Here is a 23,682-nt window from a genome sequence, read left to right as displayed (position 1 = left end):
GGGGGCATCAAACGATGTGAACCCTTTTCCAAAAGTACGCGATTGCATCATCTACATGTAATTGTGTAACTTGATAGTATCTGTATTGTCTGGTCAGATGACCCGAGTCTGACAATACCACTCTGAAAATCGGCAGCCACTGAATGATAAGAGGCAGTGTACCCATCTCGGTAAGTATTTGACTGTACCTGTGATTTGTAGCTACACCTTGAGACACGGCGTAGCTACGCGGCACATGCCGCGGATTTTCTTGTCTTGCCAGACACGGCGTACCATGCTGTAACTACCAAGGTGTAGCTACTTCATATCGTTTATAATACTGTGATATAGATTACGGGATAATTTACGGTATGCTAATGTGCTTTCCCTAATGGTTACTCAACTACAGCCTAGCTGCAAGTTAAAGACCAAAAAAAGTCACTACGTGGTTTTGAACACTATGAAGGTGATTTCAAAAGCAAAAGTTTGGAGTTTTACCAATAGAAAAAGCCATAGTTATGTATAGCTCTTTGTAATTTTATCACCAGACGAATCGTAGGGGCGCGCGCTATTTCAGATAACCCGCCAAAGATGCATTTAGACACCCATTATAGGTTCCTTCAAGGATTTGCATCTACACTTACTGAGGCGCAGCCAAGGTACTCACTGATGGTTTTTAAATACTTGAAGATGCTTATTGCAAGTATCTAAGCTACTGATTTAGACAATGGTGTATACCTTATAGAGAGTTCCTATCATAAACACCATACAAGGTATTTCAGAGAGCCTTTTCCATTCTGAAGATTCAAGATTACAGTTAGCCATGCAGCATGCGTAAACAGCTAGGTTTGTAAAGTAGGTATATGAGGTAAGTGCATGAGGCCTCAGACGAGATGTGTGAGAATGGCAATGATTGTGAAGAGCTGGACAGAGTGATGTATTATTATGGCAAAGGCTGCAAACTAAATTAATAGCTTCTTAAAGGGAGGATGATGATGATGAAGGCTATAGAACTGTAGTGCTAGCTGCTTTGATACTAAAATGCAGCAAATTCAACACTGCACAAGTAGAAACTATTTGACTGGTTGTGCATGGCCATCAACTCTATTTCCATGCACTGTTTCCCATGATGCCAACTCCAGAAGTTGCAAATCAAGTTTGTCATACCCAGTGTTTATATTCTAGGATTTATCCTTTGGGGGGGGGGGGGGGGGGGGGGATCAGGAATTCAGGCGGTGACCAGGTGAAAGTCAGTTATATAGTTGTCCAAGTTCACACAAGAACAGTTGAAATAGTTGCATTTAAGGCTCATGAGTGTTGATTTAGATTTTTGTGAAGCCAGTGTAAAGCTTGATGCATGAGTGCATGGCAGTGATGACATAATGATGTAGATGTCTTCCAAGAATTAATTTAAAATTTAAGGTGTTTGAAATTAAATACTAGGGCATTATCATGGTTATGGTAAAACAAGAAGTTTTCTTTAACATCAGGCTTTTTGATATTATATCTGGGGGGTAGCTGGGATGGCTGTGCATGCCATTTTGAAAGTAGAAATTTTACAAAATTATCTACACTTTTTGAGATGGAATTTAAGGACAATTTTAAGAGTTAAGCATACTTATTTTATACTTGGGCTTTCAGATATCGAATAGCCATCACTATAATACTGAGAGTACTTTAAGGTTTGCATTTGCAATTTTTAACCTGGGAAAATTTTACGTATTAACAACTCTCATATTGAATCTCAGAGCATTATTGATAGGTTTAGTTTGTCATTTTAAAACAAGCTAAACCTAAGTATAGTGCAGTAGTCACTCACAAATTTAGGGGGTGAGTTTGAGATTTTAGGGGGGGGAAAGTCCCCCCCCCTAACAGCCCTAGAATAAACACTGGTCATACCACCAAGAAAAAGATGCTCTCTCATAGCTAGCTTCATGCAGTTTGAAGACCATTGAGATTTATAATCAGTGTTATGGTCTGGTATTGCTCCCATATTGTTCTTTATTGCATATTTTGTCTGGTAAAATGTATTACCTGCCTGCAAGGTTTTACCAAGTCTTATTCATATCAAGTGATATTTTGTTAGTTACATATAGAGATTAAATGGAAAACAAGTTTCAATTTCAAAATCAGAAAAAAAATTCTTTTGACCACATTAATAAACAGTGAATTAACTTTGACTGACCTTATAGTTTGTATGTGAAATACCAACAGTATGATGTGTACAATGTCATACTGTACAATCTATAGTACAGCCTGTACTGTAGATTGTACAGTATGATACGATTTGTATATGTACAGTACGATTTACTGTATGTAGTGAAATAATGAATTCGGTTGCTAAAATACCACCTTTGGATGATACTGCAAACAGAGTAGTATTGCATTTACTGTAAATTAAGTACTATGCAGACTGTAACATGTATGTATACGCTTGGATTGTGACTTTGTACTATTTTGATGTATATAGCATCACTCAAGTGTAGCTAAGTGGTGGCACACCCCAAACTGTATACTTGAATGTCTTCCACATTTAATTTAGTGTCAACTTTGGTTATGCACTGTTTGTCATTGCCTCTCTTGAATGTCTTCCATATTTAATTTGGTAATTTGGTGTCAACTTTGCTTATGTGTGGGTGTGTGAGTGCGTGCATGCGTGTGTGTGAATAGAAATTTCCATTACTGTTATCAAGTTTAATAGATAATGTAATTTGCTTTTTGCTTTTGTGTTAATCTCATAAAATTATGCAGAAAGTTTTGTCTAAAATATATACTTGCAGTCTATAGCTACCAGAGTCTAAACATGTTACTGCCTTTAATACTGTAATTAACTAAGACACAATCAAGAATTTGGCTGATAATCCTTTAGCTACCGGTGCATGCTGTGAGAGATTGAGTTTGTAGAACAGTCACGTAAAAGAAATAGTTAAAATATTTTTACACAAAATTTTATCACATAATTGTTTTGCATGGAAATGAAGTAGATTATGGATCAGTGACTATTTTTCATAGTCTGTTATTACATAGCTTTTTCTGGCTAGGGACTCAGGTGGACTTGTAACATATTTAAATACTGGTGGAGTTTTTACTGAACCATTATAGAACAAAAGAACCAGAGGCAAAGAATATGTACATAAATATGTGCAAACAGAAGTTTACAACTATAAGGTCAAACAGCAAGTTGATTTACTGTTTATCACAAAAGAGGTCAAAAGAGTCAGCATGGACCACTCACATAACATAAAATTTAGCTAATATTTCAACATAGCATTTTTGCAAAGATCACCTACTTTCATGGCACCCTGGCAGTATTGGTTAGGTTAACTGAGCCCAAAAGTGTCTTCAGTACAATCCAAAATGCTTCCAATAAGTTACTATGAAATTATTATTTAATGGAATTTTCTTCTGATTAACTGACTGAGTTAGTGACAGACTGACCTACTTACTAATGCCTTCAGACAAGTGTAACTCAGTAATGGCTAAGGCTATGGACCTGATTTTCCACTGTTCGATGTCACATCAACCCGACAGGTGCCTTTTGGCATACCATAGTGTGTAAAATACACCCATCATGGACTTACTTTGTCCTCCTTTGTGTCCCATTTCTCGACAACCCAAAGTGTCAATTCATGGTATAGTGTGTGATGGCTTCTCTACATTTTTAAACAGGAATCATCCGTATTTTCTGTGATGATTAGATTATTTGTAATGCTGCACATACCTTTTCCACACACAAAATTTGACCCAGTTTTTGAACTTTGAAGTTTCATAACTTTTTGATCATTGCATATAATTGCCTGAATTTTCCATGAGTGTAGCTACAGCATCTGGCTGCATTTTGATACTAAGAGCAAGTTAATCAGTGTAAGGAGTCAAGTGTTATACCATTTTGTTTGCAGGTATGTTGTAAAATTTGTGGAAAGGTACCTCTTTGCAAATCCAGTCCGGCACGTACAGTGCTTGTAATTAAATAATAGCTATTTAACCCTTAAACATGCATGAAACTTTTAAGGAATTAGTCCTGAATGCGCACAGAACATTTATGGAATGCGTGTTTACACAGAACAAACTTATATGGTGAGGTAAGACAGCCTTTCCTAAATCTATTAGCCTAAATCCATATATCAGTAGAAAGTTTATTCATTGGTCCATTTGGGGAAGGCTAAATAACCACTGTAACAACAATGGCTTACTTGTTATAAAGTGAAGAAGATTGATGTCTCACTTTATCGCAACGCCACATTCTTCGCTTCTATCGTAGTTTTGATTGTGGGTTTAGTCATGTGAGCTATATATGGCCTGATACACCATTGAATGGCCATTCGAATAGTACTTGTTTGAAGCAAATCGGACAAACTGTCAAGGAGTTATGGATAATTTTCTAATGGTATGTAATATATTTTTTGTGGTTAGTTGTTGAAAATTATGTTCACGGTGATTTTTGGTCTTATGCTTTGGTCGTAGGGTAAACCCCTAGGTATCATTTTAATGCTTATTATATCACGAGTAGAATGGCACAAGTTACAAAGCTATATGGTAAACGCTTCAAAAGTTACAGCGCTTTGTTTACAACCATGCATAAAAGCCTATATATAGGCTTATGCGCGTTTAAGGGTTAATAATTTACCACCAAAGAATATTTTTTTGAAACAAGAAGTCTTATAGTTTACTATATGCATGCCGTGTGCCAATTATATAATTGCTATCACAATCTGTATTGAAAAAGCAATTAAAATTATTTTGTGAGCTTTGTTGCAAAGAGTTTGATTTCCTTCTACATAGGCCTATACTCACAAGTTTCTAGTGGAATAGAACTTTATGTTCAGTATAAACAGTTGCTATAGACAACAGAGAAATGATTAAATATGCTAAAACTACGAGGCGTTATTGTATACTACCATTGTGTTGTCTGGCTTGTAATTCATGCCATATAGAACCAGACATATACATTACAATTAGTCTAAGTACACAATGAATTTTATTTCATACTGTCTAACCTATGCATACATCATTGACTAATGCAATCAGGACATATGACATCATTGTATGTAGTTATGTACTTCTCTGGCTTATATTGCAGAAGCTCTACTATTAACAGACAACAAGCTTGCATTGCTAAAGTATAAACTAGATGATAATAATGTATGTAGATTATACATGGTACAGTAGAACTAATTGCAAAGTTATTTGACACTGCCACTGCAAAGTAACAAGAGACTGTTGAACTACAAATTAACACAGCAAGGAAAAAACATCCAAAGTAGATGAAGTAATATACAATGATGAAGCCCTGTAGGTAGAAGCAACATCTCATGTAAATCTCATGTCAAAAATTTATTTGCTATCACAAAAGGTTAATAGAAAAAGGGTAAAGGCCAGCTGCAGGGTGAAAAAAGTTGTGAAATCAAAAGTGGTGGCCAAGAAATGGCTCCAATGGTGTTTGTGTCAGTACATTTAATAATGACATGGTAATCCTATGATTATTATAATTGATTGGCGTCAACATCATTGCCCAGGATTTTTAGGAAGCTACACCCCCACATACAGATGTCATATCCTGTGTTTCCAATGGCTATATAACTTTGGAGCATATTTAGAGCATTAAAAATGACAATAAAGCTAGATAAACAAGTAAGTTGTGTATGGTTTCACTTTTTGCTGTGCTTGTAGTTTTAAAAAATTATTATAGCTTCATGTATAAATCTTGCTGTTCTTCACCTTTAAGATTCTCACCACTGTGGTTTAACTTTCATTCCTAGCATTCAGCTACCATATACTCCTAGTTTTTACTTAGATGTATGGCGTCAGTAGGATTTATTTCTAAACCAACTGTGGTTGTGTAAACTGAATGCTCCATTTGGGGTGATTGTACTATATACAAGTAGAGTATTTCGATCACATACTTTATACACATGCTTGGTTTTAGCTAAGCAGATTGGGTGATTTATTTTAAACATCTACTGCATAAAAATGTTCTATGATTACAAGTCACTGATGTTTAGCTCATGCCAAACAAATTGTGCTACATAAAGTTCAGTGTAGAGAGATCAGCTATGTTACAAGTCATTCTGTTGAGTCAATTACATGTACATTATAGTGTTGCACCAATAATCAGATTGGCTATCGGTTATACCATATATCAGTGAGTTTATAGTCTATCGGTATCGGTATCGGATCGTATGTAATATTAATAACCGATACCGATATGAACATGTGATCTTAATTAGTTTTCAAGTTGCATGCAACATGGCGAAGAAAAGATCTGTTATCTGGGAATATTTCACCGACACTAAGTTCACCGTCTGTAATGACTGCAGTACAAAGGTCCTGAGGGGCGGTTCTTCAATGAAAGGATATACCCCGACTAACCTGGTTCATCACCTTTCATCAAAACACGTGGAGCTACATACAGAATAATTGGAAAAGAAGTCAAGTAAAGTTGCTCTAGCTCCCAAAGAAACGCGAAAATGCTCATTACAGCAACTTTCACTAGAAGCGGCAGAGGTACGCACTAAGCTGTGGGACATCAATGACCCAAAGGCACAGAGGATTACAAGGAAGGTTGGCGAAATGGTAGCTATTGATTGCCACCCTTTATCTGTTGTAGAAGACGTAGGTTTCAGACGCGTCCTCGATGCGCTAGAACCACGATATACTTTCCCCAGTTGTAAGTATTACACTGACACCATTATTCCCAAGATATTTCGTGGAATGAAGGATGAAATTGGCAAGCTCATTAATAGCGAAGAAGGGAGTATTAGCTTCACTACAGACATATGGAGTTGTTCTGTGAATGACATATCGCTGTTAAGTCTGACAGCCCACTGGATGAACAATTCATTCGAGAAGCAATCTGCAGTTCTACACACTCAATCCCTTGAGATGGCTCATACTGGTGAGTACATTGCCAGCTGTATTAGCACAATGCTGGATAAGTGGTATATTTCTCATGATCGTGTACACTTAGTCCTCAGCAATAATGCAAGTAATATGGTTAAGGCGATGCAGGATGCATCCTTACCCCACTTCGGCTGTGTTTCCAACTTGTTGTAAAAGATGGCTTGTTATCACAGCGGGCTATTGCTGATATAACTACAGTTTGCAAGAGCATTGTTGGCCACTTCCATTGTTCATCAATTGCTTCACACAACCTTACTAGAATTCAACAGAGTCTTGGTAGTACAAATTAAAGCAGGAAGTAGCCACTCGGTGGAATTCAACATTATACATGTATCAATCCGTGTTAGAGCAAAAATTGGCTTTAGCCTCATATTCTGCAGAGAATGGCAGCATTCAACACCTTTCAGCACATCAATTGGGTTTAGTTAAAAAGTGTGTGGATATACTAAGTCCTATTGAGGAAGTGACTCGTTCCATCGCTGCAAAATTAGCCGGTATTTCAATTGTTGTTCCTTACATCCATGTTTTGACAAGAACCTTGGAAAAGAACGAAGATGATAGTGGAGTATGCACTATGAAAGGACAAATTTTACACTACCTTAAGTCCCATTTTGCTGGAATTGAGGAAAAGGAACAGCTAGCTCTAGCAACAATGTTGGACCCTCGATTCAAAGACAAATTGTTTGGTAGAAATATAATTGTGACCCAGTCTGAGAAAACTGGTCTTGTCGCTCATGTTAGCAGATTCACCCAGGACACAAAGCTACATGAATAAACTATCTAATTCCACAATCAAAATCAGCTAGACTTGAGTGGTCTGGTTTTGCTGGCTGCTTTTCCCAAGCCCAGTGGCGATCCATACGTGTGGTGTGGGGCCTTAATGGAGCTCTGGTCAGCCTGGGAATGACTGTATGTGGCTGTACAGCTCTGTGGTGTTGAATAAGTACATCTGCTGTGAATTTCCTTTCATTTTAGCCAGTTTTGAGATCTCAATGGCCCAAAACATGGCCTAATTCATCTCTTGGCCTTCCTTTTCAATTTTGAACACCATCTTTCCTGCCTTCCAGGGCCCCCGCCTCCCACCCAATTTGCAGCTAGCCTGATACGGTTTAAAAACTATCTAAAATTGCGGGAAACTTAGTTGTTGGCTACTTGCACAGTGGATGCTCTGGAAGGTAAGGAATTGGTGTAAAACGTGTGAAAATTTGCTACACATAGCTTCAATCATTGGCGAACTACAACACACTAAATACTTAAAGCCGGCATTTCTCGATACTTTTAAATAGGTGATAAGCCTGGTTTTCCCAGACTGGGTCACAATTAAAGCAGTAACTAAAGAAAAATTACCTCTGTAACAGTTGACATGCAACCCCTGCCAGACTCTACAGCCCCTAAAAGACTTTGTCCTTTAAAAAACCCTGTTCTTCTAGATGTGTTTACTGAAATAATTGCAGATTCCAGTGAAGATACACCAGATTCTAGTGCCACCTCAGAGCTTGAAAAATATCTCAGTGACCCAGTGATTGACTACAAACAGGAGATCCATATAAACAATGGAGTCAGCACAAAACTGAATTTCCTAATTTAGCAATATTAGCTAAACGTTTCTTATGTGCTCCCGCTACTTCCAGAGTGCCATGGAATACAGCAGCCACTACATCTACAAGACATGTACAAAGAGTGAGTACAACTTTACTACCACAAACACACATATGTTTGGTAACAATATATGAGAACACCACGACCACCTTCAAAGAAGAAAAACTGGATTAAAAACCATTCAGTTACAGTGCAATGCAAAAACCAACTATGTGTAAACCGTGTGCAATCAAAATACTCTAATAGTGCAGTCATTCTAGTAGAGTTCTCAGCTATGTTTAAAGTCAATGTTCAGCTACAAGCAAGTCACTCTATAAAGAGTTCAGCTACAAATAGTTGTTATGTCGAGAGTTCGGGGAGCTGTACTACAAGTCATGCAGTAGACATGCAGTTCAGATACATTAAGTCACCCATGCAATAGAGAGTTCAGCTTTATTATGTCACAGAGTTGCTTACCGCTACTCTGGGACTTACCTGTATAGACATCCTTGCCCCATCTAATGTGTCTACTTCAAGTGGCACCAGCCAGCTGTCAAACTCTGTAGAATCTGCAAAGGTCAAAACGTTTTTTGTTTTTTTTAATCACCTCCTTTTACCCCCTCTGTATTGAGAACCTGAGTGATCTTGTACACGTTCGTTGGTGTAACAGATAGGTTCCTGGGTCATGGAGCAGACTGGAGACAATAGGACTGTACATATTTTTGAAATTCAGAATTTTTTTTATTTATGTTCAATGTGGGAATGCTGCATCCATGATGGTTACCATTTCATTGTGCAGAGTTTTGCAGACTGCCCACAGAATGTTAGATGATGTGGATCTGCAAGTGATCATTTAAATCGAGCTAGGTGGGGCTCCTGGTGAGTTGCTGGAATGCTACATCATATGAAATCACAGAAACAATGACTGCTACTACTGCCACTACTGCCAAACATTTGGTCCATCTGGTGCAGTTTTAACTGTCTAAATTGTTAATGCTATGATGTGATACAAGCAATTTTTTTTTCTAAATCACTGAAAGGCTCTTCTACAGTGACTGATCTACTTAGAGTCGAGTTTTCAGCTTATTTCCTTCAGCAGTTTGTCTGGTAGCTCTCCATGTACAGACTGATTGTGAAGTAATTCCTTCAAGTGGTTTGCCATGTAGGCTTAATCACTTTTGCGATTTTTCAAAATTGCTCATGACTCCTCTTTTCTTTATCCAGTCTATACAAACATTGGACTCTAAATGTGTGTTAATTTGCTCTTATTTCCCTCCAGATTTGAAGTACATTGACAAAAGTACATGTAAGTTACATCTAAGTGCACAAAATAAGAAGATGAGAAAAATAATGAACATAAGACAAACCTTAAAAGCACACATCTCAGTGATTATACTCATCTCAAATTTGAAGTAGGAGGTGCCCTACCCGAGGGAGTTTCAATGGCAAACATTGGTAATTTCTGCTCAAATATAGATGCATGAAAATAACATTTTTTTGGTTCCCGTAAAATACACACCTGTGTGTTGCATGCCCATATTAGCTGTACTTGGCAGCATGACACACTATTGTGTGTCTTGATTTTGATTAACAATTTTTTATCTATGTTTGATCTTATGAGATGAAATAGCTAGCTGTGAACCAAAAGTGCTTGGGAACTTCAACCCACTATATCTTTTATACTCTTATGTATAGATACGTATGCGCTTTGTCTGATTTATATACACACTAGCATGAGGGCCGCAGGCCCGAGTGTGTATATATCAGACAAAGCACGAGTGCCCGTGGTATAACTAATATGTGCCACGTGGGTTAATCACCTACACATAAGGGAAACTGTTGGCATGCTTCACGAGTGTATTTATATTGGGATATGTGTGTTTCGATTGTGGGCACTGGAAATAACATACGAATGACAAAGAATTGCTGTGCTAAGGGTTTAAACATAATTATGCACAACGACAAGAGAATATGAAAAGTTCAATTGTGAGTTATTACAGTGAGTAGAGAGACACAAGACATCAAAATGCAACTTGATAATGATGGTTTAACATTGTTATACTGCCAGGTATTCACTATAATATGACCGGATCTGTGAAAAGGAGCCTTATAGCCTCTCCAATTGCATGTACTTGGTAATCTATAACTTTACATATATGTTAAAGCATAACCGCTAGTACTATATGAAAAATAAAGCACGAGGTGCACAACTAAGATGCTTTATTTTTCATATAGCACTCACGGCTATGCTTTAAATGATTTATGGAACTTTCTAGTCATGTAGCTTCACTATACACTAGGACTCGTAATTAACACTCGTTGCACGAACTATTAGCAGCCTGAACGCACACAAACTGGTTTAACAAAGTAACTCATATGTATTTCACCATAGTTTGGCATGGTAGACGTTCATCGCGTATTTTGGCAGGTTTTGCTCGCAACCCACAATCGATTCTATTGTGAGTCACATGGTGAAATATTTCCGTGATATCTCCAGGACTTGTCCATTTACATGAACAAATGTAACAGTAATGTTACCTTCTCCCATCCATCATTGAAGCATTTAGGTATGTCTATAAAAGCAATCCAGTGGTAAAACTCGTATTGGCTGGGGTGATTGATCACTCAGTGCAGCGATGCTATCAGCCTTCACCAGCTTGGGTGATTAGTCGTACTGGCATGAGCCCCGCAGGCTATTAGCCTGCACTAGAGCACGTGGACAACTGTGCTTTATTGCCCACAGAGAGTACTTTATTGCACCACAAAGCACTCTTTGCAGTGTAATAAAGCACTACTTTATTGCACCGCAAAGAGTGCTTTATTGTATAGTTATGCAACGGCCACGAGTGCTCTGCCTGATATAAACGCACGAGCCTGAGGGCCGTTAGGCCCAAAGGCAAGTGCGTTTATACAGGTAGAGCACGAGTGCACATTGTATAACTGTTATGTACCACTCACCTAATAGGTGGGGAGTGTCTCACAAGGCAGCTGTAACACTTATAAAGGCCAGGTTTCTAACATCGATTGTGGGTAACCAAGCCAGACGTTGCGATGACGTTCCCTCTGCAGTACTGCAGCCACCTGAGATATTGAAAGCTAGTACGCTATGGGTAATATCACTAACCTGCATTCGCTGTTCGACTCTCATCATGTAGTGCTCAGCATGCCATATAGACTAAGCACCAGACTAATCGCCATAGTGATTCTCTCAAGTGAAAAAAAGCAGCTAAATAGACAGTTTAAGTAAACAAAACCTAACTACTAAACGATGCTAGTCTAATTCTTATTATTCACACTGGCTAAACTCGAATCTGGTGGCATGACAAAACTGGTTACCACAATCGAACGTAAAGGTTAGTATTATTTAGAATATATTTGTTTTATTGAGTCATTGTCGAAGTGGACTACAGTTTAATCTGGGCTAAGATGGCACCAGACTAGTAAGGTGTATAAGTACGTTTATATATATATATGTGTGTGGACTAGAGTTGTGGCCACCCACATTGGCTTTTTCGATCGCCATTGGCTGCTTGTAAACATTATACGTATTGGTGACGTTATGGCCCACAATCGACCTTTACATGTCAGGCTATAAAAGAATTCGAGTGATCTGTGAAGTGTCTTTCCACCTATTAGGCGAGGTGTCGTAGTGGTCTTCGCCACCGGCACTTGTGCTATGCTGCACAAAACTGCAGCCAGTGCAATATCTGTATATTGCACTGCAGTCGGTGCATTATAACGTATAATGCACTCGCTGTGGTCTACAAAACCGCAATCAGTGCATTATAAGTTATAATGCACTCACTGTGGTCTGCAGCAGTGCAATATACAAATTATGGCACTGGCGGTGCCTTTGAACTGCCCATGCAGAGTGGTACGTTTGTTCAATAAAGCACTCTTTGCAGTGTAATAAAGCACTCTTTGTGGTCAATGAAGCACTATTGGCCAGCTGAGAGTGTACTTTATGAAATTTAAAGTACACTTTTGAAATTTGGACACTTTACACTCCTAACATAGCACTGTAATTTTAAGACAATACGTTAAACACATGGTGAGCTCAAACTTGGAAATATGGAAAGCTATAAGACCCCTTTTTGCAGATCCGGTCACAATAACTATTATGAGTAAGTTATAGCCATGAATAAAATTACAGTCATTCATGAATATCACTTACCACAAATGGCTCAACCTATTTTAGATTGAGATGCGTAACATCAAAACTCGACTTAATAATGATGGTTTAACGCTGCTATAAGTGCTTCCTATAATAAACGTAAATAAACTGTATCCATGAATAAAATTATAGGCACACATGAATACCACTTCATATCAAGAAGTTTGTGGAGATTTAACCCAGCTGCACTGATTTGTTCACTATAAGTTGCATAGTTTCTATTGTACTGACACTTTGTGCTCACATATCTTTTCACTCAAAAGGCAAATTTCAGATTCACAAGTACCATGAGAAAGAACAACCCTTGGTGAACAGGATGGTACCAAATGAAGCAAAATTTTACTCGTCATTTTCACAATAAAGGAACACAACCATCTGCAATGGCATTTTAATGTTTCTAATAGATTCATTCATATCTCGTGACATGTTTGGATTATCCCGGATTCTTAGCTAGATTCTTTTAGCTTATTCTCGAGCAATTCCAACAAGTCATAGTGAGCACTTATAGTGTATACTATCAATAGTCAAAATGATGGCAAAATTGGAGGTTAAAATATGTGCGTGATTCTAAGTAAGATTATTGCTTTGATTTGGCATGGACTCGGTCTGGCTAGGTCTGACTAGTAATGCACAGCAAGGCTTTAACTATAAATCACTCCTTAAAATTAATACAGAGCTTTAAAATGATGTTGTTAAAGAAATTCTGTATGCGTACTAAAGTTCTAATATTCCAGTACACCTGTCATGAATACACTATATGCATCATAGACAGTCTGTGATGACTCCTTTAAGCAGAAATGTCTCAAAACCTACAAAAATGAAAAAAAAACAGCAACAGTAAAGCCTTTAACCAATGAAATATAACAAGTTGAAATAATTGCAGATGCAAAATTGCTTTTATTATAGCTAATTGGACTAATCACCTGCAGCTGGCATAAAATTTCCGTTTTTGAGCCAAACCTCCTGGTATGCACCTCTTATTGGCTCAATCTACTTTGCGCATCAGGTTACATCGAGACAGCTGTCTAGAACTTATCATAACATTCATCAACAGTACACTGATCACAAAACTTGCTGCAATAATATTTCTCTCAACAATTCAATGTTTGGTTCAAATTACCTTAAGGCTAAGCAACTGGAAAAGAAGTGCTTGATAACCATTTGGCTTAGAAAAGCAAGAAGATGAGAGACCAGAAGGAAGTAACTCAGCTAAAAAATTATACTTGATCAGAAATGTATACAGCAGATTTTCTAATCCTGATTCTGCTGAAAAAGCAAAAATAGATAAGAAGATGATATTAAAAGGCATGTGAGATTAGCCCACTTTTGTGGTGGAAGCAGAAAAGGTCAACTTTTCCTGCCAAAGTATCTATGTGCTAGCCACATCTATACCTAGTGAGAGAGCATTTAGTATTGCTGGAGGTCTTGAGAGTAAAAGAGAGCATGTTTGCTCCCTAAAAGTGTCAGCGTGCTCATTTTTTGTATGAAAACTTGATTTTACATGTTAGCTACTGTACTTCACTATAATATTTTTAAAATACTTGTACACACCGTCTATACAGTCATCCCTCCATATTCAGCCATCGATTATCCAAATGTTTTGTTATCCAAACTTTGGAAGTGACTGTTCTATTAGAGTATTTTGCCTATAGCGTATGTTCTATTAGAGTATTTTAACTGAGCTCAGTATAATTATAAATATATGTGAGCTCAGTATAATTATAAATGTATGGGCTTCGTTTATCCAGACACACCCAATGAGTTTGGATAATGGATGGACCACTTTATAACACCTCTAGTTGTCTGTACAGAAATCAAAAGACTATAATGTACGGGTATTAATCATATTACAAAAATTGATTAAGGGAGTTCCATAACTTTACAGTAGAAGGAAAGAGGAAAATTTATAGGAGTCTATTCTTAAAACTGTTTTGTCATTTAGTATTTATATAGACAGTATTTGAGAGAACTAGTTTGAGGTTTACTGAGATCTGGATTATTGTTTGATTGAAGTGATGTACTTGAGGGCGATGCTGACTTCTGAGAAGAAGCTAAGTAAGACTTTGGGTCGGTGATGGTATCCATAGGGAGCTGGTTGTTTAAATTTGATGGTTTAGAAGAAGCATGACAAAATTGTGAGTTTTGTACAGTGCCATGTAGTTTGCCATGTAATCATGCACTAGTCCTTAATGCTAGACAAACCAGACCCTTTTTCAGGTGCCTAAAAAGGATTGACGGAGCCAAACTAAGAAGTAGGCGTGGGGCTGTAACAGCAACACAGCACTATACACATTAATAGACTTCCAGATTGTCAAACTAATTATTTCGTGTCGCCAGCACTTGACCTGATCCGATCCAGATAGCTATCATCTCAGATCATGCCATGTTTTGTGTTGTTTTTTTCGTTTGATGACCCCTTTTTGTCTAAGTTTTACTGTCGGTTCAATAGCAAGCCTGGCTTATTGAACCGACTTTCGTTCTGACCCGACTTTCGGTTCATCATCCACTGCCAATTTTATATTATACCTATACGGTATGGATTGCCATACTGTACGCGTACAGTATGTACCATACGCGTACGTATATACCATACGGGTATACGCATAAGGTATGTACCGTACACGTATGGTACAATATACGCATGCGGTACAGAACATTGACATAGAGACTGTTGCCGCACAGTTTGATATACTTTCGCTCAACACCTTAATTGATTAATTATGTCTTTCCTTCAGAAGTATCATTTCTGTCTTGCGTTCATCAAGTGTCATGTCTGGTTTTATTGAAATCTCAGAGGACATTATAGAACGCTTGCTAGAAAGCACCAGGTTTCTGAGAAATTTGACCAAAATTGGACGAGGACGGTTATTATTCTCATTAAATTTCCCTAATCTGTAGAGATCTTTGGTTGAGGCAGAAGTGATTGATGAGTCTATACTAGATAAGGTGTTAACAATAACTCCAAGGTCATGTTTGTACTTAATCATAGCAGTGTTCATTGCCTTCACCAGCCTTGAATCTTGATCAGTGCTAATGAAATGATCATCTTACAATTTAAAATGGCCTAATACTTTTCACCTCCTATGGCTTTAGTTACTGGCTTCATAGTTTCTATAAGCTGCTCAACAGTGTTGGGCAAGTTACTTTTTAAAGTAACTAGTTACATATTACATATTACTTGCAACTGAACTATTTAATTACAGTTACATATTACCCATAAAATAGAGTAACTATAATAATAATACCAAGAGTTAATAATATAGAGAGGAGAGTGTCTAACGCCGTATAGTCCTGTAACAGATGATTGCGCAGAAGTTAAACGGCTTCTTTTCCGCGTAACGACAGACTGGCTAGTATATTTTCGCATTTAACCACAAAGGCTATCCCAGACCAAGAGCGTGCGTTCAATTCGATGTTCAAGTTCACCACGAAGAGCATCGCTCTGTTGCGTAAAGAAGTGTGGCTGTTAACCTCGAAGATAACTCTGGGGGAGAGCGTCTGAGAAACCAATAAGCACTGAACCAAAGGCGGAGTATCGCTTCGAATTTTCACTGCGTCGCCATGTTACCCTACCTTTGAGCATTCTTCAATTGAAGGAGCACTGTTCCCTGTACATACAGCTCAGTCTTTAGTTCAGTCTTCGAATATTCTCGAGGATTCATCACGGTGCGGCTAAACTAATTGCGGTAAGGAAACGAACAAATACTAGAAGCCTGTACGTTACACGGAAAGGAAGCCGTTTAACTTCTGCGCAATCATCTATTACAGGCCAATACAGCGTTAGACACTCTCCTCTCTTATTATTAACTCTTGATAATAAATATTATATTATTTTGTGTCCACAGCCTTAAGCTGTCACGTGTGAAACTACCACCTTATCACGTGACGTGATTGCATTGTTGGAATGTGCAAATCTTAGTTATAAGTAAGAAGCTGGTGAATAAGCTTCATTCAGTAGGCTTCATTACTTCGTTGTGGCTAGGCGTTGCTCAGTGGATTACTAACGAGATTAGTAACTTCGTTACTTGTAGTAATAATATAACGTAATATTAGATTCGTTACAGTAACTATATTCCTTAGATAACGAGTTACATCTGTAAGTAAAGTAACTTGAGTTATATTACCTGTTTTTATAGCGTATTTCGTTATATTACTTAGATACCACAAAAGTAATAATATTACGTAACGCGTTACATAAGTAATGCAGTACTCCCAACACTGCTGCTCAAGGACAACAAATTCACTGTCGATAGGCATTATTTAGATCTCCTTCTAACAGCACACAAAGCGGCTCCTAATGGCTCTCGCAATGATATTACCATATGGTATGCTGAGTTCCACCAAGTTGGAATGTCTCATTCTAAACACCACTCTTCACAATTTAAGATTTTGTCTTAACAACACATAGATTTTGTGAAGTGATAAAAGCTCACTAGCCTTTAACATATAGCTTGTTAAAGCATTGGAAACTGCTGGTAACTTAAGTGCAACTGTAGGCTATAGGTGAAAAATGTGATATATTCTAACCCATTCTACCAATTCCATTGTAAGAAGCATATTAGACGCAATATCAGTAGTTGCTGCAAATATACTTGGTCAGGCAGGAGATTCCATTGATCAAGTATTACATTCCAAATGTCTTCAGCAATATTCACTCTCATGTGGGATAGCACATCTCCAGCATGATTAACGTAACTGTTCCATGCAATAAATTTTGGTAGGATGTCCAAAATCTGAAGTGACGAATCAATTTTCAGTGTTTACCAGCTAGTCCAATACACGTTCTTTCTCCCATTCAAACAATTTGCAAATGTGATGGCTGGCCGGTGTCTTCCTACCTGTATATGAGGACTCATACCTTGGTTCTAGCACCCAGAACAGTTTACAAAAACCATGTTCATTCATCGCTATGAAATTATGCATTTTTATATTTTGCAATAAAATAGCACACCAAATCAATGGTGGTTTTTAAAAATAACTATGCTGTATGGGTAAGAGGTATAGTTGACACTTGAACACTACAGGAATCCTTAGCTGTACTTACTAATAAACTGATGAGATGCAAAACACTCAGCCTCCTCAGCTCCAGGAGTTTCAGAAGCATCAGACCTTGGCAAACTCTCATCAGAAAATTAAGCTTCCCTGATATGACCAGGTGGGACTCCTTAAGATGCTGCCACATAATTAGTAGTTTTTCCAATGTAAACAGTAAGGCTTGCAATTCACTTCTTCTTACTGTATCTGATTCCTAGAAAGTCAAAATAATCTCACATTCTGTTGGTGGCTTAACAAATTGAACGATTCATATCTTATGATAGACTTGGCAAGCATGACCATGTTGTGTTGAATAAAGTGTCATATTGTCATGAAAGTTATACATGCGATTGCAAGGCACTTTAATTAAAGTGTGATACATCATGGTGCTTTAAATTTTTTAGAATCAACAATTATTGTGTTGCAAGTATTTCAGTTATTGTGATAATTGATTAATCGCTCAAGCCTAACATGCATATAATGGTAAACATATACATTTATGGGATTAGTTGATTTGAATACAACATGTGTCATTGTCAGTAAGGGTATAGTTATAGTGTACATTAACTGAGTTACACAATTCAGGGTGTCTGGGGGGCATGCTCCTTCAGAATTTTTTTGGAAAAATAGGTGCTCTGTAATGGAATTTTAAGGTTATTTTACATGCCATGATACAGTAATTCTGAATTTGAAAGCAGTTTTGATTGATATTGCTGGACGTGCATGATCAATTGGCTCAATGTAGTGCCATGAAGATGATTTACTGGAACCTTTGAAAAGTATATACATGACAAAAACACAGTGTAGACAAGGCAATGTAATTAGACAGTGGCTATACTACTGAACGCTCTAGAGTATGGTACTGCTTTTTATATATACGTCCTGCCAAACACAGTCAGAGTATACCACCAACAGAGATGACCTTTAAAGGGATAATTATCAGATTGGCTAAATTGGCCAGATCACTTTTCAGCTACTCGAACTTTATAAAAAGATTGAGATACTCTAATAGAGTAGTCATCACAATGTACTGTAATCTACTGTAATGCTCACTAAGTTGATGCGTATAGTGTGCATAACTATGTACATGACTACAGTGTAATTGAAATATTAAAAATGACAACATAATTATATCAATATAAATACATTTTGTTTTTTTAGAACATGCTCCACCTTTGTGTTGTGTGGATATGTATGTGTTTGCACATTCATTACATTAATGGAAACTCATTTAATTTATCACCCAAAATGATAACAGTCATCAATGATACAAATGAGTGGAACAGTTTTAATAGCACAGATCAGTCAAGTCTTTGTGTATGTCATGTACAGTCTTTACCTCATTGTGAATGTTTTGAAGATGTGTTGAGTCAAATGCATAGTAACACCATCGTGAACATAACAATTCCTAACATTTCTCTATCATCAAATATTGAACTGAGAGACATTCATGACATCACAATAATTGGTCATAACAATCCTGAAATTACCTGTACCTCTACTGGCACTTTAAAACTTAATAACTGTAGCAATATTGTGATTAGAAATGTCATCTGGAGAAGATGTGGAGATTATAATTTGCAAGGAGTATTTGGAAGAAATAATTTAATACCTTGGTCTCGTTTGCAGTTTCATTTTGGCACTAATATAACAATCCAGAGGAGTGCATTTATAGAAACTTATATTAAGATGTATGAAGTATCTGGAAATGTTGATATTAACGAAGTTCATTTTTCAGGTGGGGTCAATCAAGGTGAATTTTCCTTTGGAGGTCTGTTCATTGAATATTCCAAGCAAGTTAAGTCAACAGTCAGTGTCAATGATAGTATATTTGCGAATACAGCTCCAAATAGATTTGGTGGGCAACTATTTGAAGTGAAAGCTATAAATTCTACAAACTTTAGCTTACGGATTGCTAACTCAATCTTTGCCAATGGCTCTAATTATCTAGGGCCAGAGTTCTACTACAGAAGAGACCTAGTGTCTATATCTATGCATACTTCATGGAATTTCTCATTTGCAAATGTTATCTTTACAAATGTGACATTTGACTCAAACACATTCATTGATGGAAGTATAGTATCAATTAGTAATAATTATAACCTTCATTTATCATCATGTTTGTTTCATAACAACACTGCTTCAAATATAATGTTCTTTAATGTTGAGAGTATACAACTACAAAGGTCAAAGTTTCAATACAACAATGGAAAGTCTGCTCTAGTTTCAGTCATGTACTCTAAATTGATAAGACGCATACGTACTGATGATAAACTCTCAGTTGTCTCTTTCAGTAAGTTGATATTTACAAGCAATGTTGGTGGTCCATTTCTTTCAGTCAATCGTTATATTAAAATAAAATTTCAACAACTACAATTTTTGCATAATGTGTTACAGTCTGGACATGGTCTAGTTGTGGTGTCTGACTACTATCATCTAAGTGTTACTGTTTCAAATGTGAAATATAAGTTCAATCAAATCCTAACAAAGGGAAGTGCATTTTATTGCTCTAGCTCCACAATTGATATGACTAAGCCACCCTACCCCATATCTATTTCCTGTGAATCAGCGGTTCATGTTTCTAGAAGGCACAGTCGTGGTATACAGGTTTTCACCACACCCGAGCACAAATTACATCTCATCAATACAATATTTGAACACAACAGAGGAGGTGGACATGGAGCAGGTGTGTATATATCACATCCATCAAATGTTTACTGTCCTATAGTAGGTTCTTACACAATTAAAAATAGTAAATTTAATAACATCAGTGACGTCAATAGTGTTGTGTACTATGGTAGCTCTAATTATTCACGGTACACTACTAATGTGGCAATTAAAGATTGTGTGTTTACGAACAATGTCGGTACAGCACTCTACCTTGTGAATTCAAATTTAATATTTGATGAAGGAGTTACCTTGTTTGAAAAAAATACTGCAGAACATGGTGGAGCACTATATCTTGATCTGAATTCAAAACTAACATTTGCTACACAATCTGATGTCATCTTCAATAACAATCAAGCAATAAGATATGGAGGAGTAATGTACTGTAATGTATTGCCAAGTAATAACTGCTACAGAAATGTTAACAACATTTTAGAAGTGATGAACAGTACAAATATCCAGTTCAATGATAATGTAGCTGTAATAGGAGGAAGTTCAGTATTCTTCAGTGTATCGTCATCTTGTGATGGAGTGTTTCAATCTGAGTTGAATATTACTAAACATGTGTTAGGTGAACAAATAGTCACTTCACCAGTAGAATTAAGACTAGACCCTCTTACATACCTGGTAACGGATGATAGTGAAATGGAAGAAAGTGGTGTTGATTTAGTAAACAATAGTACATTGGAAGGTAGTGGCATAGTTCCTATAAAGAAAATATTAGAATATCCTACATACTCTATTAATAGCATAATGCTTGGTCAAGATATTGCTGTCCCAGCTTGTGTAGTTGATGACAATGGAAAACCAGCTGGAGCAGTGTCATTCTCAGTGGTGCCAATTAGTGGAGATAATATCTATAATATAGAAGGAGATATTATATACTCGTTGAGCTGTATGTCATCACAGGGAATCAGCAACCTTCAAGTAACTGGCAAGGAACCAATAGTAGATACAAATCCCCCAACAATTACAATACAGTTTCACTCCTTGTATGACACTGCGTATGCATGGACACCAATTATAGTAAACTTGAGAATAGAGTTATCACCTTGTCATTCTGGATTTCAGTATGATAATCATCTTGAAAAGTGTATTTGCTATGATAGAGGTGATACCATTCAATGTTCTGGTAGTAGTGCTAAAATCAGAAGTGGTTATTGGTTTGGTGTTGTTGACAAACAAACTACCGTTGGTATTTGTCCAGTCAACTACTGCAATTTGAGGAATTGTGAGGGTACTACTACATTTTGTCCTCTACCGTCATCACCAGATGATCAATGTGGGGAACACAGGTTGGGAATAGCTTGTGGAGAGTGTGTAGATGGTTATAGTTTGTCATTTGATTCCGTCATTTGTGTTAACAATAACAAATGTGCTGTGGGACAAACAACTCTTGTTGTTACAATGACAATTCTATACTGGATAGTTACTGTGGTAGTGGTGTTTGCAATAATGTACTTTAAAGTTGGAATCTGGAACTTTTACAGTATAACATTTTATCACAGTGTGGCAGACATTTTATTGGGGCAAGTTTTACATACATCTGATACTCTGTATAGGATGGTGACGATTATATCTAGCCTTGCCAGACTGACTCCTCAATTTTTGGGAGAGCTCTGTTTTGTGAAAGGATTAAGTGGAATTGACCAGCAGTTCATCCATTACATACACCCATTAGCTGTTCTGGTGATTTTATTACTCATCAGCATATCAACAAGATTTTCTAAGCAACTCTCACTATTTGTTAGTAGAGGAATCATCCATGTTATTTGTTTTCTGTTACTGCTATCGTATACTTCAATAGCTTCAACTTCATTGCTACTAATGAGACCATTAACATTTACAGGTGTAAACAAAGTCTTTACCTATCTATCTCCTCATCTTGGGTACTTTAATGGACGTCATTTAGTGTATGGTTTAGTAGCCATCGCATGTGGACTAGTAGTTGCAATAGGACTTCCCTTACTGCTCCTGCTGGAACCATTTCTGAACCATAAAATAAATTTCACAAGATTTAAGCCATTGCTTGACCAGTTTCAAGGTTGCTATAAAGATAAATATCGTTGTTTTGCATCTTATTACATGATCTGTCGACTGGTGCTGCTCATCATAGTGAACATAAATGTTACCAATACTTTTACTAAGGCATATATACAACTTGTAGTACTAGTAATAATTGTACTAGTACATTTCACAATTAGACCTTACACCAGCAAAACTTTGAACACAATTGATGGATTAATACTACTAGTAATGATTTTGGTCACAGCATTACAACCCATTGAAGCTGCTAATGGATTCACTACCAATGTTGTGACTGTCGTAGCTTTAACTTTGTTGGTGTTGCCATTATTCATGCTCTCAATCCTGATCACACCATTTATTAAACAGTTAATTTCACTTTGTTTGTCCACTATTCAGAAAGTAAGATATACAGAAGGAGGTCATGATGTCATTGAAATACCTAGCAATGAATATGAAATTACAGTGGACCAGACGTTAAGGGACAGCACACCCACAACCATCATGTAAGAAACTGTATTCTATTGTGTATATTAAATTATCTTAAGTATCACATTGTGTAGAGGTGCATTAAAGCGTGAGTCAAGTCCGGTAAGTTTCCAAGAGTCTCTGCTAGAGTTAGGAATAGGCTGATAACCACAAACATTGCACCATTTTATGTGTTGCCCTATATGTACTGTTGGCATACGTTGAATAAGCATTTATTTACATAGTATATTCATGTATATGTAGTTACTAGTGACATAGAAGTTATAGTTAAACCATCCACGAGTAGGATATCATTGTTATCAACCCGAGGCAAAGCCTAGGTGTTGATAACTAGATATCCTACGAGTGCAGGTGGGGTTTAACTAGCTTCTATCCCACACTTTGTAGTCAAGTTCATAAACAATGTGTTAAGCATGTCAGTTGTGTATGGCTTAATTGTTTGCTGAATATGTAGTTTTTGTAATGGTATGGCTTCAAATTTTGCTGAACATGTAGTTTTATAGTGTGTATGGCTTCAAATTTTGCTAGACTTGTAGATTTTATGGTGTGTATGGCTTCAATTAATTTCCATATATGTACTGGGGTTTAACTACCATGCACTGGGGTTTAACTACCACGTACTGGGGTTTAACTACCACGTACTGGGGTTTAACTACCACGTACTGGGGTTTAACTACCATGCACTGGGGTTTAACTACCACGTACTGGGGTTTAACTACCATGTACTGGGGTTTAACTACCATGTACTGGGGTTTAACTACCATGTACTGGGGTTAAACTACTATATACTCCCAGTTGTTTACTTTGATGTACGGCTTCAGTGGAATAGAGAAATG

General features: G+C 37.1%; 1 protein-coding gene across 1 annotated transcript; it reads left to right on the top strand.

The window, feature by feature from the left end:
• The first annotated feature begins 45 nt into the window (after positions 1-45).
• LOC136266915 (uncharacterized) lies at positions 46-23,654 on the top strand. The gene is made up of 3 exons (XM_066061962.1): positions 46-170; positions 18,827-22,863; positions 22,921-23,654. The coding sequence occupies exons 1-3, from the start codon at positions 144-146 to the stop codon at positions 22,988-22,990; spliced, it is 4,134 nt and encodes a 1,377-aa protein (XP_065918034.1). The 5' UTR covers positions 46-143; the 3' UTR covers positions 22,991-23,654.
• The last annotated feature ends 28 nt before the right edge of the window (positions 23,655-23,682 follow it).

Source organism: Dysidea avara, chromosome 9 (assembly GCF_963678975.1).
Source record: "Dysidea avara chromosome 9, odDysAvar1.4, whole genome shotgun sequence".
In the NCBI taxonomy this organism is placed as follows: domain Eukaryota; kingdom Metazoa; phylum Porifera; class Demospongiae; order Dictyoceratida; family Dysideidae; genus Dysidea; species Dysidea avara.
Note: the sequence above shows the minus strand (reverse complement) of the source record. Positions and strands in the feature narration are given on the sequence as shown.

Excerpts from the sequence above, each read along its gene's own strand:
- LOC136266915 (XM_066061962.1), top strand. The coding sequence starts at position 144 with ATGATAAGAGGCAGTGTACCCATCTCG. Across the intron at positions 171-18,826 it reads GAGGCAGTGTACCCATCTCG|AACATGCTCCACCTTTGTGT; the intron begins GTAAGTATTTGA and ends TTGTTTTTTTAG. Across the intron at positions 22,864-22,920 it reads AGCACACCCACAACCATCAT|AGGTGCATTAAAGCGTGAGT; the intron begins GTAAGAAACTGT and ends CACATTGTGTAG.